We start from the raw sequence: 16516 nt of genomic DNA on the forward strand, positions 1-16516 counted from the left end.
TAATTCTTATGGATATATAATAGTTGTACATATTTATGGGGTACATGTGATGTTTTGATAAAGACATACAATATGCAACGATCAAATGAAGGTAATTGAGGTATTTATCACTTTAAGCATTTATCATTTCTTTGTGTTAGGCACATTCCAATTCCACTGTTTTAGTTATTTAAAAATATACAATACATCGTTGTTAACTATAGTCACCCTATTGCGCTGCAGATTACTAGATCTCATTTATTTTATCTAACTATCTTTTTGTACTATTAACCATTTGCTCTTTATCCCCCCATCCCCATTACCCTTCCAGCCTCTGGGAACCATCATTCTACTCTCCATCTCCATGAGTTCAATTTTTTTTTTTAGCTCCCACATATGAGTGAGAACATGTGATATTTGTCTTTCTGTGCCTGGCTTATTTCACTGAATATAATGTCCTCCAGTTCCATCTATGTGTGCAAATGACAGGATTTCATTCCTTTTTATGGCTGAATAATATTCCATTTGTATATATACCATGTTTTTCTTTATCCATTTATCTATTGATGGACACTTAGGTTGATTCCCTATCTTGGCTGTTGTGGATAGTGCCGCAGTGAACATGGGAGTGCAGATACCTCTTTGATAAACTGATTTCCTTTCTTTTGGATATATACCCAGCAGTGGGATTGCCAGACCATGTGGTAGTTCTATTTTTAATTTTTTGAATATTTCAGTAATTTTTTTAAAGCTTGCCACTCAAAATGTGGTTTGTGGATCAACAACATTAAGCAATAGCACCTGCATCATCTGGGAACTTGTTAGAAATTCAGAATCATAGGCCAAGTCCCAGATTTTCTGAACTAGAATCTGTATTTTAACAAGATCCCCAAATGTTTCATATGTACATATGTACAGAGGTCCCCAATCTTTTTGGCACCAGGAATTGGTTTCATGGAAGACAAGCTTTCCTGGGTTGGGGGCCGTAGGGGGACGGAGCTCAGGTGGTGATGCCAGTGATGGGGAGCAGCTATAAATACAGATGATGAAGCTTCACTGGCTCACCTGCCACTCACCTCCTGCTGTGCAGCCCGGTTCCTAAGTTGCATGGAAGACAATTTTTCCATGGATGGGCAGGGGAGAGCTCAGGTGGTGATTTGTGGCCAGTTCCTAACAGGCCACAGACTAGTACTGGGCTATGGCCTGGGGGTTGGGAACCTCAGCATTAAACTGTTAGTTCCATTGACAGTATAAAAGAGTGGCTCTGCAAAGCTTCCCAAGGTATCTAAAATTTAAGATTTTAAACACTATGAAAGGCCATAGTTAGCACCATTTTATTCAGGATGGAGGAGAAAAAACTCAGCTCGCCAGCAAGACAGCCTCATGTATTCCTCTTGTGTGAAAGTCTTTGTAGTAGTTCTTATAGTAGCTCACGTAGTCATCAGGGAGCTGTCTTCTTTGGACTCACTGCCTTCCTCCCTCTTCCTCCTTCCCCCAAGAGACCGTTCAGATAAAAGTGAATATTTCCCTAAGGTGGCTATAAGGAGTCACCCTGACATTGAAGCTTCATCCTGCACAGGAGTCAACATACCTTTTAACAGTGCCATAATCATGGGTGCCAAGGACATCCTCCATTACTAGAGTCACAGCACTCAGGGAAACCCAAATTAGGTGTCCCTGTCAGGCGTTTATAGTTCTTTCCAGTTGGGATACAGTCTGCTAATAAGGATCATTTTTACTATAAGCAATATTTCTAAGTAGCATAGTTGATATTCTAGCCTTTTCTGGTTTCCAGGGTAACAGAGGTGGGGAGTTATCCAAAGGTCACATTTTGATACAGCAGAGGAAAGGGTTAGTTAAAATCACAGGGACTTCTATCAGTAATCTAGACTTCAGGACTAAGGGAGATGAAGGGTTCTAATGCCTATGTCCCTTTTGGACCTGCTTCCTAATGACCATAGGTATTGTTTTATTATCTACATACCCGGAAAGTACTGTTTTGTATTTTTTGAACCGTACTGGACTTCCCTGTTACCTATCTTTGAGTCTTAGGACCTATCAGCATTTCTGGCTCTTTAGTATTGCGATTCTAAACTTATTACTACCTAGGGAGGATGAGAGATTTGGGGAACACAGCATTCTCTATGTATTTGATATACACATATATTTAAATGCAAAATTTTGTGCTAGGGAACTGGGGGAATGCAGAGGTACAGTTTCTGCTATTTCGCTGTTTGTATTCTAATAGGGTTAATAAGACATGTACATAAGTAAGAGCAAAGAATTAAGTTTTGTAAGTGAATAGTAGATTCTGTCTTATGGGCATATCTTTCTAGTAAATGGACAGGTAGCATGAAACTGTCCACAAATGATTATGAATGCTAATTTGGTGGCAGAAATAGAGAGTGCTTTGGTGCTTAAATATATTTATGTTCATAACAGGACATATAAAAGGGAGTGTAACATTTTTGTAAAAATAGGTGACTCATGAATTAATTGCACATTCTTTTGACATGCAAACAATAAGCTGCTAATTCTCACTGTAAAATATTTATTTATGAATATATTATATATAGTTTATTGCTTTTTACTTCTGTGAAATTTTAGTGTATTTATGGTTCTAACCATCTTTAATACTGTTAAATTCATTTATATGCTGAGTGCATGTTTTTCTTTTCGTTTGGGAATCACTCTTTCAAGGCTGCCTTTTTTGTTCTTGCCTTTAGCATATGCTACTTTTCATAAAAATAAGCTTGTCTAAGCAGAGACTGTTTTGTATTTATAGAGACAAATTATGTTTCTTGTGAAAAATATTCTCAACACAGAATTGTTAACTTTGTTTATTTTCAGAAATGGAAGACCGTTTAGAGATTTCTTATATATGCATAAAATGGGTATAATCTGATTTGTTTAATAAAGATAAGGTGAAGTAAAACCTTGATGAATTTGAGAATAGTTCTTCTATAAAGACTTTCACAAAGTTGTTACACCAAATAAGAAATAGTGTCTTCTGGAAGTATATTTTTAAATTTGTTTAAATAATTTCCTCTGATTATATAAGTGATAGGATGGAATTGTAATATTTTAAATGGCTCCATAATGTGTCCTTTGTCAGTTATTCTGCTATCAGCCGAGAGCTTATCAACTTTCTTGGTGCTCTACATTTTCACCAGCATTTGATATTGTCAGTATTCTAGATTTTGGCCATTCTAACATATATATAGTAGTGTCTCATTGTTTAAATTTGCATTTCCCTAATGGCGTATGACTTGGAGTATCTTTTTATATGTTTATTTGCCATATGTCTATCTTCTTTGGTGAGGTATCTGTTCAGTTCTTTTGCCCATTTTTTAAATTGGGTTATTTGTTCTCTTATTGTTGAGTTTTAAGAGTTCTTTGTATGTTTTAGATAACAGTTCTTTATCAGGTATGTTTTTTGCAAACATTTTCTCCCGGTCTGTGTTTTGTCTTTTCATTCTCTTGACAGTATCTTTCACAGAGCAAAAGGTAAAATTTTAATGAAGTCTAAGTTATAAATTATTTCTTTCATTGATCATGCCTTTGGTTTTGTATCTAAAGTCATCACTATGTTGAGGGATCATCTAGATTTTCTCCCTTGTTATTTTGTAGTTTATAATTTTGCAGTTTATATTTGGGTCTATGATCAATTTTGAGTTAATTTTTGTGAAGGGTATAAGGTCTTTCTCTAGATTCATTTTTTTACATGTGTATGTCTAGTTGTCCCATCACCATTTGTTCAAAAAAACTGTCTTTGCTCCATTGTATTACTCCTTTGTCAAAGATCAATTGACCGTATTTATGTGGGTCTATTTCTGGGTTCAGTTCTGTTCCATCAACTGACTTATTTGTTCTTTAATCTATACCACACTGTCTTGATTACTGTAGCTTTATATTTAATTATTAAGTATGAAATGTCTGATTTCCTTAAGTACTAAGTTTGACAGTTGATTTCTCTGACATTTCACTTTGACACTTCTTTTTAATTTTTATTGTGAAGGTACATCCTTAGTCTTTCAAATGCATACTTTGGCTTGTGATTATCTTTCACATTTTTTTTTAGTGCAAATTTTGTGAAACCATGGATAAGTCAAAAACTTCTGTTACTTCCAAATACGAGTTCTGTCATGGAACCAGTGTAGCGCAGACAGTTCGAAATATCAATGAAGTGTTTGGAAAGGATGTGGCTAATGAACATACAGTACACTGATGGTTTGAGAAGTTCCATTCTGGTGATTTTAATCTTGAAAGTGAGCCGTGTAGGTGACCTGAGACCAAGGTGGATAATGGTAAGCTGAAAGCTGTAGTGGAAGTGAATCCATCTCAACCTATACATGAATTAGCAGCAGGGTTTGACATCACTATTCCAACAATATTGGACCATTTGAAACAAAGGGGCAAGGTAAAGAAGCTGTATAGATGGGTACTGCATGAATTAAACCGGCGTCAGAAGAGAAATCGTCTGGAAGCTTGCCTTTGCTGTTACAACATAAAGGCGAACAATTTCTAACCGTGTTGTTACTTGTGATGAAAAATGGATTCTTTTTGATAATCACAAGTGTTTGGCACAATGGGTGGGTAAAGATGAATTGCCAAAACACAGTCCAAAACCGAATATTCATCAAAAAAAGCTAATGGTATCTATTTGGTGCTCCATTACTGGTATTATCCACTATAGCTCATGAAACCTGGTCAATCAATTACAGCAAATGTCTTCTGCAACCAATTGGATGAAATGATGAGGATGCTTGCGATTAAGTAGCTGAGATCGGTCAATAGAGATATGCCAATCCTCTTGGAAGCCAACAGTCGACCGTATGTTGCACAGACAATGCTGCTCAAACTCCAGAAGCTGGACTTGGAAGCTCTCTGTCATCCACCGCATTCACCAAACCTTGCACCAACTGACTACCACTTCTTCCAGGCTTCGGATCACTTTTTGCAAGGAAAAATATTCAATTCTCAATAAGCTGTAGAAAACGCCTCTGGCAATTTTGTCACCACTTGCTTTTCAGGCTTTTTGGCTGCTGGCATAAACAGGCTACTGTTAAGATGGCAAAACTGTGTCAATAGTTTAGGCACATACTTTGGTTTATTGTACTGCTTCTTGCTTGAGATACAATAAACTAAACTTTTGATTTGAAATCAGACATTTCTTATTTAATGACCTAATAGTAGGTTGCAAGTTGGAAGTGTCACTCCGTTGACTTTGTTCTTGCCCTTTGATGTTGTGTTGGCTCTTCTGAGTCTTTTGCCTCTCCATGTAAACTTTAGAATCAGTTTGTCAATGTCTACAAACTGTCTTGCTGGGATTTTGATTGTGATTGCGTTAAATCTATAGATCAAGTTGGGAAGAACTGACATCTTGGCAATATTGAGTTTTTCTATCCATGAACACACCATCTTTCTATTCATTTAGTTCTTTGATTTCTTTCATCAGTTTTGTAGTTTTCATCATAAAGATCTTGATAATATTTTGTTGGATTTATACCTAAGGTTTTTTGGGGGGTGCTAATGTAGATGGTATTGTGTTTTTAATTTTAAATTCCACTTGTTCATTGCTGGTATATAAAAAATTGATTGGTTTCTGTGTATTAACCTGTATCCTGCAGTCTTGTTATAATCACTTATTAGTTCCAGGATTTTTTTGCCAGTTCTTTCAGATTTTCTACATAGACAATCATAGACAATCATGTCATCTGAAAACAAAGATCTTCCGTCCCAATCTGTCTACCTTTTATTTCCCTTTCTTGTCTTACCACATTACCTATGTTGAAAAGACATAGTGAGAGAGGACATCCTGCCTTGTACCTGATCTTAGCAGGGAAGCTTTTGCTTTTCTTTTTGAAATCTGAGGGCTGCAGTCTGTCACTTAGTATAAACATCTTTGTGGTAAGATCTTGTAACTGACTTGTAATAGTAGGGTACTCCTGACTGTGATGTCACTTAGCCTGATATACTGATAGCAGCATGTCTGAAGAAAAACATCAGGTATATGTCACAGTACATGAAGGAATATCAGGCAGTACACTTATTAGCACTTGCCCTCAGGTTTAGTTGCTAGGCATTAAACAAGATAATGTCTACTAAGAGATGTTTGCCCCCATTATTTGTTTATGTTTCAGTCTGCTGTTAGCTTAGCCTTAGACCTTTTTATTTTTTATCATATGCAAAAAGATATCCTTATCAGTGTTTACTAGGTAGTAGAGTATGTTCAAGTTATAACATTTAGACTTTATAAGTACTTTGATTCTTTTATACTTTAGGACATACTTGTGACAAGTATTATGCATGTTATGGTACTTCTTTTTTCATAAATGGTATTACTCATTTTAAAATCTTTTTTAGGGCAGGTGTGGTGGCTCACACCTATAATCCTAGCAATCTGGAAAGCTGAGGTGGGAGAATTGCATGAGGCCATGAGTTGGAGACCAGTCTGGGCAACATAGTAAGACCCTGTCTCTATGAAAAATAAATAAAAACATTAGCCAAGCATGGTGGCATGTGCCTGTAGTCCTAGGTACTTGGGAAGCTGAGGCAGGAGGATTGCTTGAGTGCAGAAATTCGAGGCTGCAGCAAGCTATGATCACACCATTGTATTCCAGCCTGGGTGACAGAGCAAGACCCTGTCTCAAAAACAAAAAAGAACAACTTTTTTCTTGTTGAGTTTGTAATCGAAGGTCTAATGGTAGGACGTTAATGACAGAAAAAGTATTTTATGTTTTTAAATGGCAATTTTTGTGTTTTTGTTTTTCTCCTTTGTATATGGAGAGATAATTAGGATAGATACTATTAAACATGAATTGCAGATAAAGTAACTAAGCCTTAGAGATTTGGTTTGTCCAAAGTTACATAGCTAGAAGGTAGAAGACTGAAAAGCTGAATGGAAAAAATGTCCACTCATTTGGATTATACCATACCTTTGTACAATTCAAAACAATGGTAAACACATTTTATATTATTTTTTCCTTATATATTATTTGTGTAGACTGTATATGTTAGTCAGAGGTTGATCCTTATTAAATAGCTATAGACACATGTTTTCTATGTTGCACATTTGAAAACATAATACATGAAATGAGTTTTACATGTTTCTGAATTTTTTTATTTTACACGTTTACTCATATAATTTTTTTTTTCATACTCATGTTTTGTATGGAAGAGAGATTTCAAAATGTATTTAGTCATTAATTAAAGTGGATTAGAGTGGATTAAAGTTGTAGAACTTTGATTGTTAGAACTCAGTAAACTCAACAGGTATGGCAAAGAAATAGGGAAAAAGTGTGAGGTGAAAATAGCAAGTAAAGAACTCTATAAAGGTAATGACACAGTGTGGATCGTTTTTCAGGGTCAGTGAAGCTAAAGAAGAAATATTTATCCCCTTACCGGTGGTTCTTTGAGCTTGCCCAATACCTATCTTCTATATTACAAAGGAGGAATTTCCTAGAAGTTGAGCTCAGAAATCATTTCTAAGGTTGTTTGAAGGAGGTTTAAAACTCTATGGATGTGCCCATGTTTGCCACGTGTGTTATACAGTTTTTAAAAATAGAATTGAAATTTTACTTTATTCTAAAAAGTAAACTTCTGTGATTTACCTTGATTTTGCAGAATGAAGTTAACAAGTTGGATAGCCTGTTAAGGGTTTTATTATCCTGTTAATTGCCTACTTTGTGTGAATACAGATTTTATCTAGTTTGAAAGAATTTATTTTAAAGGTACATTATTTTGTAAAGAAAATAGATATTCACTCCCTCTGATGATATTGCATAGCCCATTGAGAAAATAGATTGACTTATTGTTTTATGATTTTTCTTTGATGATAACATTTTGCTTACTCTTGCTGTTATAGAAAACTTTTATTGGAAGCAATAATAACTGATCCCAAGAAGAAAATTTTATTTCCTTTTAATTTTATGATTTTGCATTTAAAAAAATGTGTATCTAAACAAAAGTGGTAAAGATGATGATTGCAAACTGCAATTTAATGACATTAAAGAAATTAATGAGTTTTGATTCCTTTACTTGTGTGCTGTAGTCTAGTTTCTTTAAAATCTTTTTTTTTTTTGGCATTGTTTTATATGACTTTCAGATTGTATTAAAGTTCACTATTATAAAACCTTTGCATAGCGTAAGGATTTGGGCTGGTCAGGGTGGCTTGTGCCTGTAATCCCAGCACTTTGGAAGGCCAAGGTGGGAGGATTTCTTGAGGGCAGGGGTTGGAGACCAGCTTGAGCCACATAGGGCATGGTGAGACTTTATCGCTAAAAAACAAACAAACAAACAAACAAACAAAACATAAAAACAATAGCCAGGTGTCTGCACCTGTAGTCCCAGCTAATTGGGAGGCTGAGGCAGGATTGCTTGAGCCCAGGAGTTTGAGGTTTCAATGAGCTATGATAATACCACTGCACTTTAGCTTGCACAACAGAGCAAGACCCTGTCTCAACAAAAAAAATTAAGGATTTGCTTGAGGCAGCTTATGTTAGTCATAGTTGCAAACCAAGTTTTTAGTTTTCTGCCCATTATTAGGCTATTTTAATTATGAACAAGATAATTACATGTAATATTGACCTATAATGACATCTAGTGAATTAATGTTGGTAATTTAAAACTATTTACTAGTTTTATATGGTTCTTTTCTTTCTTGTGGGTGATTTGGTTGACTCGGTATTTATTTATTTATTCATTTATTTGTTTATATACTGTGGTTTTTTTATTTTAATTTGGATATCTTTGGTGGTTGTGAGAGGTCATTCTCCAACTTAGGCTCCTATTGTCTTTTTCGTGTATAACCAGTTCAAATAATCACATGATCTTACATTGGATGCATATCAACTTACCTATGTGGTTAAGACTTTTGAGAGATGATTATCACTGATACATGTTTCTCATAGTGGCTTTTTTGGTGTCATCATTTATCAGGGGTTACTTTGGGTGCCCCTTAGAATTTGCCACCAGGACTCTCCTTTTAGAATAAACTTGGTCAAAAGTATCCTGGGATGGTTGTTATTTGGTTATCTTTAAAAGTGACCTATCTTGAGATGTAATAAATCTGTCTTAGGAGATTGGAGAAATGCCCAAACCTAAAGATGTGTATATCAGGACTAGAATTAAATTACAGTCTATTTCATTACTATATAGGCGTTAAATAGTTTCTCTGAAGAATATGTTAACATAAGGGCAGTGTCTTCCTTTTTAGAAGAATGGAAATGGGGTAATGTGAAGTCAGTATGTGGGAAACCATTTGGGAAAAAGAAAGCCATTTAGGAGTTGTGACTATTGTCCCTAGAGAAGTGCTCTTTATTGTAAGCCATCAGTTGTTCAGCATGGTTTTTTATACTGCAGATGAAATTATCTCTCAGAACTTTTCAATTCCTCTTTATTGGATTCTGTGTTTATCAGTACTTTGTTGGTATAATACAGTCTTCTATGTGTGTTGATGCTGAGAAAGAATTATTCATGATAATGAGTGTGACATTACTTACTAGTGAGTTTGGTTGGTTTGTTGGGCACTGAGAGCTTCATAAATGCTAAGTTCGTAGACAAAATGGAGTTTTAGGATTTTTAATGATGAGAACCTGATCTTACCAAAATGTCACTGAAGTCCTGTCTGAATTTCTGGTTGACTTACGTCTTTGACGTCTAATCTACTCTTTATAACCTCAAAATCAAGGAAAATATTTTGACTTTATAAAAATTTTAGGCAGATCTGGGAGCCCTAATAAATTTAAATGTATAGTTGTTCCTTAGTATATGCTAGGGAATGGTTCCAGGACCGTGTATACCAAAATTATGCATGCTCAATTCCCAGAGTTCATTCTGTGGAAACTAAGTATATGAAAAGTTGGCCCTTCATATATGTGAGTTTCCTTCTGTGAATACTGTATTTTCTACTCATGTTTGGTTGGAAAAAATCTGCACGTAAGTGGACGCACACAGTTCAAACCCATATTATTCAAGGGTTAACTGTAATTTGTAACTCCAGACATATATATTTGAGTTAATAAAGAAACTTTTTGCTTTTCATAATTGAAAGGTAGTTGAAATATATCATGTCCTATTCTTAAATGTAAAGAACTATGCTGAATTGTCTTGTTTTGTTAGGTGTGATCATAAAGATGTTTAAAGATTTTTATCATATTATCTGCCTAAGTAATTCATCTAAATCCTCCCAGAATATCGAGTTTAGTGAATGAGAAGAGGACAAAAGAGAATAATCTGTTGTTTTCATTCATTTCAGTTTTGGAGCAATTTTCACAGAAGACAGAAGAATTTTAAATTTTTAAAGAGATTAAATACTTCATGTAGTTAGAGATTGGCTCAGTTGTGACTGGAACTTAGCTTGTCTAACTCTAGCTTGAACTTTTCAAATTGTTTTATAGCTTTAATTTATGTGTGCATGTATGTTTCTGTATTACTTTCCTTTTAATAATATTTACTTTGGATTTATGGGTATATGAATTTTTGTTATAATCTGCCACCTCCAAAACTAGATCAAAGGCTTTTTTGTTTGTATGTTTGTTTTTCTTGAGCTTGGTCTTTTATATATATATTCTAGTACTTGGTACAAAGGGAGCTAAAGAAATATTTACTATCCAGTAGTTCGTTAGTCTGATTTCTTTTTAATGACAGTTCGTATTTTTATATTTTAAAAAAATTAAAAAATTATTAACTGTTTTCCCTTCCCACCTTTAATGCTTTTCCAGTACAACTAAACCACTTTAAAATGTCATTTATTTCATCATATGTATTATATTAGGTGAAAAAGTATTTTTATAATATGATTTTACTTCTGTGCTTTAATATTCTTATAAACAATTAGTTTTTCGGATTTTTTTCTCTGCTCGCTTCCCCTTTTCCTTTTTTTCTTGTGAAATTATAAATGTGAGTTCAAAAAAGTGAATCCTATTTAATTATACTGTTTCTTTTTTTTTAGGTTGTTATGGAGTTGATGGAGAGAGTGACTCTATTATGAGTTCGGCTTCTGAAAACTCCACTGAACCTTGGTTTTGTGATGCCTGTAAATGTGGTGTTTCTCCTAGCTGTGAGCTATGTCCTAATCAGGATGGAATTTTCAAGGAGACAGATGCTGGAAGGTTGATGTCTTAATTATGTTGGGTTCATATGCCTACTTTATAATGTGTCTGCTTTTGACTACCTTATTTTTCTATTTATGATTTTCTGAGTTATACACTTTCATTTGATTGCTTTTATCATCTTGGCATAGAATAAATGGCCAGTAGGCTAGAGATGGGGAAAGGAGAGGGAGGAAAGACCATATATTGAGTACTTGCATTTGCCTTTATACCCATGATCTCATTTAATCTTAATAATGACCCTATGATGAGGCAGGTGGTAACATTTTTTATAGGTGTAGTACCCAGGGCTCAGATCATTTAAATAATTTATTAGTTCAAGGCCACAAACTGGTGAATAGTTAAATTTGAACCCAGATCTGTCTTGTCAGACTTTAAGAGTATATTAGGAGATAGAACCTATACAGTGATTTAAAAGGGGGAAGTGTAGTATACAGAATTATTAAGCTGTGATCAAAGAGTAACCATGAAATATAAAAGAACTCTAAAGGATACTCTGGGGCTGAAGGAGATTATCCATGAAAGACAAAATTGGGAGGATGACCTCTTCCCTTAGGTTGGGCTTCGGACTTTGTCGGTGAAATCGTAGCTATAGCCTACTGGGTAGCAGAGAAGTATGCTGGTTTGCTTGGGCCAGAGTTGGTCTGCAGTTCTTGGCAAGTAGGTAGCTGGTACAGTTTGCAGGGGGAAGCTAGGACACTGGTTTGAAGCCTGGACCATGTGCGTCTATGTTGAGAGGGCCGTGTAAAATGATCTCCAGGTTGAACCAGGCCTGTGAGGTCACTGAAGGACTGTGTGTGTGGCTGGGGCAGAGCGCATAATAAATTCTCTGCCCATCTCTGCTGAGAAGCCCCCTACCTCCTACAATGCCCTCTGCCATTGAACTTATGTGAGGCACTTATAGTGCCCTCTACTGTTGAGCTTCATGTCATGCTGACTGTGAAGGAGAACTGCTAAAGAAATTGTACCCATTATTGCAGAGCAGGTATTGAAGTATGAATTTAGAGTTGAGAAGCACTAAATTGATAACTGGTAGAAAGACCTGTGTTTTTTTCACTACATTCACACTCATGTTTGTTATCATGTTTTAGCAGTTGTCATCATAATGGTGTTGACATCTTTCATGTTTTTTTCCAGGAGACTACCATTTGGGGTTGGTGACTTAAATATAAGAGGAGTTTTCAACCTTTTGTATTTTGTATAGATTACTCCCCTTCCCTGTCTTCCCCAATATAAGAGGGGGGTCCTTAAGTTTTTATTTTGCCACATAAGGATGTTTCATTATTTTTATTAAACATGTTTAATATTATATAGACAATCTATATAAATTATCACTATCATCTTAACATTGAAAAGGGTAGGATACATTTTGTCCTAAAATAAAGGATAGGCTTTTAAATTAAATAAATTTTACTTTACTAAGGCAAAAAGTATTTTTATTTTTCTCATTTTTGCCTCAGTTGGTGGACAGGCCCTTGAGAAATGTTGCCATACAAGATTGCTGGGAGAGCATAGACTCTACTATGGAATCTTGGCGAACCCTGTGTGTTGATGTCCAGGAAAACTGACTGGAAATCTTCCTTCTCATCCCCCATCCAAAAATAAAATAAAATAAATATGTAACAGATATTTTGATATATTGACATGAATCTGTGGTCTACGCCATAGACGTGGGCATTATTTTATGTTTGGACTGACTTTGGCTTAGAATTAGGGAGTTTAGTAAGTATTAAAAATGTGTACTTTCAAGTTGGACTGCCTGTATTTGGATTCTGGTCTTTTTTTTACTATGATTTTAGATAAATGATTTAACATTTTTATACCTCTGTTTCCTTAGCACTGTTTGGAGGATTAAATGAGATGATTTATGTAGAACAATTAGTACAGTTTCGTGAACATAGTAAATGGTCCTTACTCCTCCTACTGCTGCTGCTGCTGCTGCTAGTGCTTCCTCATTACCAATATTGCTCTACTTATTTAAGGTAATCATGGAGTACCAGCTGCTGCATACATTTTTTTGGTAACTCTTCAATCCTTAGAGTTAAAATTTATGGTGATAAATTATGATAAATAAGTAAGGCAACTTTGGAAAACACAGAGCTTACTTTTAGGGAAGAGAATTTTTTTTTCTTACTTGTTAATAATTTACAAGTTCTATTGAAAAGTTGTAAAGTAGCTGTCTTTTCATGCTATCATAATCCACAAAGCAACTTGTAAAGTTGTTTCTAAATGAAGAAAAGTGACACCTCTTTACCCATTTAGATTTGCATTTGTATTGGCTACCTTGGATATTACACCTCCCTTGGTGGTACAGCCTGGCAAAAATTCTTTTATGTATAATACTATTTGAACACTTTATTTGTGTTGATGTCCACATTCACCTATAGGCTATAGTGGAAATTTTAGGCCTTGATATATTTTGGAGGTTGTGGTTCTAACTTGATTCAAGGCATAAAAAGCCAAGAAAATTTGACAAGCCTTTTAGTATTCTATCTTGAAATGGAAAGCAGGGGAAAAGAAACAGTAATGTATGGAAAGAATGGAGAAGGTTTTGAGGTTGACTTATATCACATGGGCTTAATTAGACTTTTTCCCCTGTATTCTTGATGGGAGCTGAAAGTTCTGCATAGAAAATAGTGTGATTTAGTGTTAGAAAACTATCAGTACCTTCTTGTTAAATTTTTATATCTTTTGGTGAGATTTTATCCTGTCTTAAGTGTTCTTATAAACCTGATTGTGGGAAATATTAGACTTACTCTTCTTCTTCATGTCCTTTATTGGTTGTCTATTGTGGATGAAATGTGGCTCTGAACTAAATTCTTTAATTTTTAAAATAAACATCATGGTGCTTCTTTAAGTCTCAGTTCTATCACTTGCTAGCTCCTTTAAGTTTCGGTCTGTCACTTGCTAACTTTATTATATTTGAAAATCATTTAATCCTTCTGAACCCATTTCTTGATATGCAAAATGAGAATAACAATCTTCCACTCCCCAGAAGCTTTTAGACTTTTTTTTCTTGTAGTTAACCTTTTTTGAGTGAAGACAGTGAGTGAGACACTATGCTATAAGCACTTCACGTATATCTTTATAACTTTCAGACTGCCTTTGTGTTGCTCCATGCCTAGTAGACACTTAGTAATTGATTACTGAATGAAGAAGTGAAGGACTGAAAATAATATACTGCAAGTGAATTTGTTTTATAAGCTGTAAAGGCACTACAGATACAAGGCATTTCAAAATCTAATTTTATTGATTAATATAGTTTCCATTCTGAAAGGAGAGTCTTTTGAGAAGTATTTTTCTACTTAGTCTGCCTTATTAAAATATATAATTTAAAAGAATCTGTTAGTAGTTTATGCTAGAATGACAATTCTGACTCTTTGTTTTTTGGTGGTTTTATGTGATACTTGTTTTCTGTTCCTTTCCCCAATCAACATCTGTCATCATAGCTGCAAGCAAAATCGATGGTAAAGTAACAAGGAAGATTTTTTTTTTTTTTAATTTTCAGATTTGTCTTAATTACAAAGTTCTGAAGTATGTGCAGCTAAACAAATGAGCAAAAGACTATTTACAGGTGGTATTAAAAAGGATCAAAATTGTCTTGGCTGTGATTTTCACTGACTTTGATATGTGTTTTAATAAGGACTCAAGTTGGTATCCTTACATGAGTGGTTGGGGGAAATGATACACTTGTGTGCCAATCACACTGAAATGGCAGTTTAAATTTGTAGTATTTGTGTGACTTGTACCAAAACATTTCAAGAAGATCAGTATGAAGCAAGCAGCCAGCTGTTGGGTTTATCAAAGATAAACTCCTACAGAGTACAGCGACATTTAATACATCAGTGGAGCATGAAAAAACTGTGCAAATTAAATTGAGAAAGCAGCTGCTTGTTGAAGATGTGTATCTTTATATTGAACTCCACAGGATATATTTGGGAGGTTGGATTACAATGTAATATCAAGAAAATCTCAAAACCTTGGATTTTTTACCAAATAAAAAATAACTTTTAAGAAGATTTAAAAGTATTTTTCCTGGTACCACTATAGAATGATTCTTAGTCTTAGTCCTTTAAGACTCATAATGTATCACAAAACCAGAACCATGTAGCATTCACAGCATCTTAAATTGTGATAAAGCCAAATTTGTTGTTAACATATTCACAAGGTTAATAAAGAGCTACCATCTCATTTTTATACCCTTTCTTACAAAAGTCATATAGATCTGATGTTTAAACTTCAAAGTCAATGAGCCCACATTTTGGTTGTAAGCAAACAGAAAAGGTGCCTAGTATACTAAAAATGGCTCAGAGCAGTTTTAAAAAAATGAAATTAGAATCGACTCCCCCCATTTTTTAGTGTGGTGAAACTCTGAGCGTTCTTTGTTACATCATTCAGACTTTAAAAAATATTTATATTTAGCACATATAAATTTTAGTACATAAGTTGTACAATAAACTTTAGCACATAAGTTGTACAGTGAACAGATGAGGTGAATGAAAATATGACTTGCTTATATTATTATAACTTTGATCTGTACCTTCTTCCAGCAATCGGTTTTAACCTGGAAAGAAAGAAAGTCAAGCTGTATACAAAAACTGTTTTAAAATATGTCCTTAAAGATTACCTGTCAGCTTTTGGAAAAGAGTAACAAGAAAGCAATTTTACCTAATTACTGCAGAGTAACTTCACCCTTCTTAAATTAGGATCCTTAATTCTCCAAGTGCTTAAAATAATGTGAATGTGAATACTTTTCCATGCATATGAAAATGATGTTTTGTTTCATTTGAATAGTTGTTTTATGCAAATATTTAAGAATAGCAGTTAAGTGCAAAGTGCAGGGAATTTTAGTGGAAGGTAATTATAGTTGTTAACTCTCAGTTTTGGCTAAGCTACTGGAAAAGTAATTGTAGTCCCTTTTCTGTTATCATTCTATAGGTGTTCAGTATTCTTTAGTTATGTGTCTGAGATTACGAGATTTTAACATGTGATCACAGAATTATTACAGTAGTATTTTGAGATGGCACATGTTTTATATGTTTGTTTTCCATGTGAGAATTTCATAAAAGGATCTGATAGCAAAATCATATTTTCTCTCATAGATGGGTTCATATCGTTTGTGCCCTGTATGTTCCTGGAGTAGCCTTTGGAGATATTGACAAATTACGACCAGTGACACTAACAGAAATGAACTATTCCAAATATGGTGCAAAGGTGAGACAAAGTGTTTTTTGATTGTCTAAAAGAGAAAGTTTTTATGTGTTAGTTTACATGACTTTTTATTTATATCATTGTTGACTACAGAAATGCTTATTAGTAATCATGCTGTTTAGCACTAAAACATTTATTATTGATAGTAGTTATCCCAGAATCCCAATAATGTATAAATTTTCCCACATATTCTTAATTTATAATAACTCATG

The 16516-nt window shown here is 34.4% G+C and overlaps 1 protein-coding gene across 1 annotated transcript in view; it reads left to right on the plus strand.

The window, feature by feature from the left end:
- PHF14 (PHD finger protein 14) overlaps positions 1 to 16516 on the plus strand; it is a 106782-nt gene that overhangs the window by 38047 nt on the left and 52219 nt on the right. Inside the window, exons 7-8 of the mRNA XM_012638736.1 lie at positions 10934 to 11093; positions 16196 to 16307. Of these exons, the coding sequence (XP_012494190.1) occupies positions 10934 to 11093; positions 16196 to 16307 (272 nt within the window). The remainder of the gene's footprint in view (positions 1 to 10933; positions 11094 to 16195; positions 16308 to 16516) is intronic.

Source organism: Propithecus coquereli, unplaced genomic scaffold (genome assembly GCF_000956105.1).
Source record: "Propithecus coquereli isolate 6110/MARCELLA unplaced genomic scaffold, Pcoq_1.0 Scaffold133, whole genome shotgun sequence".
Classification (NCBI taxonomy): Eukaryota; Metazoa; Chordata; class Mammalia; order Primates; family Indriidae; genus Propithecus; species Propithecus coquereli.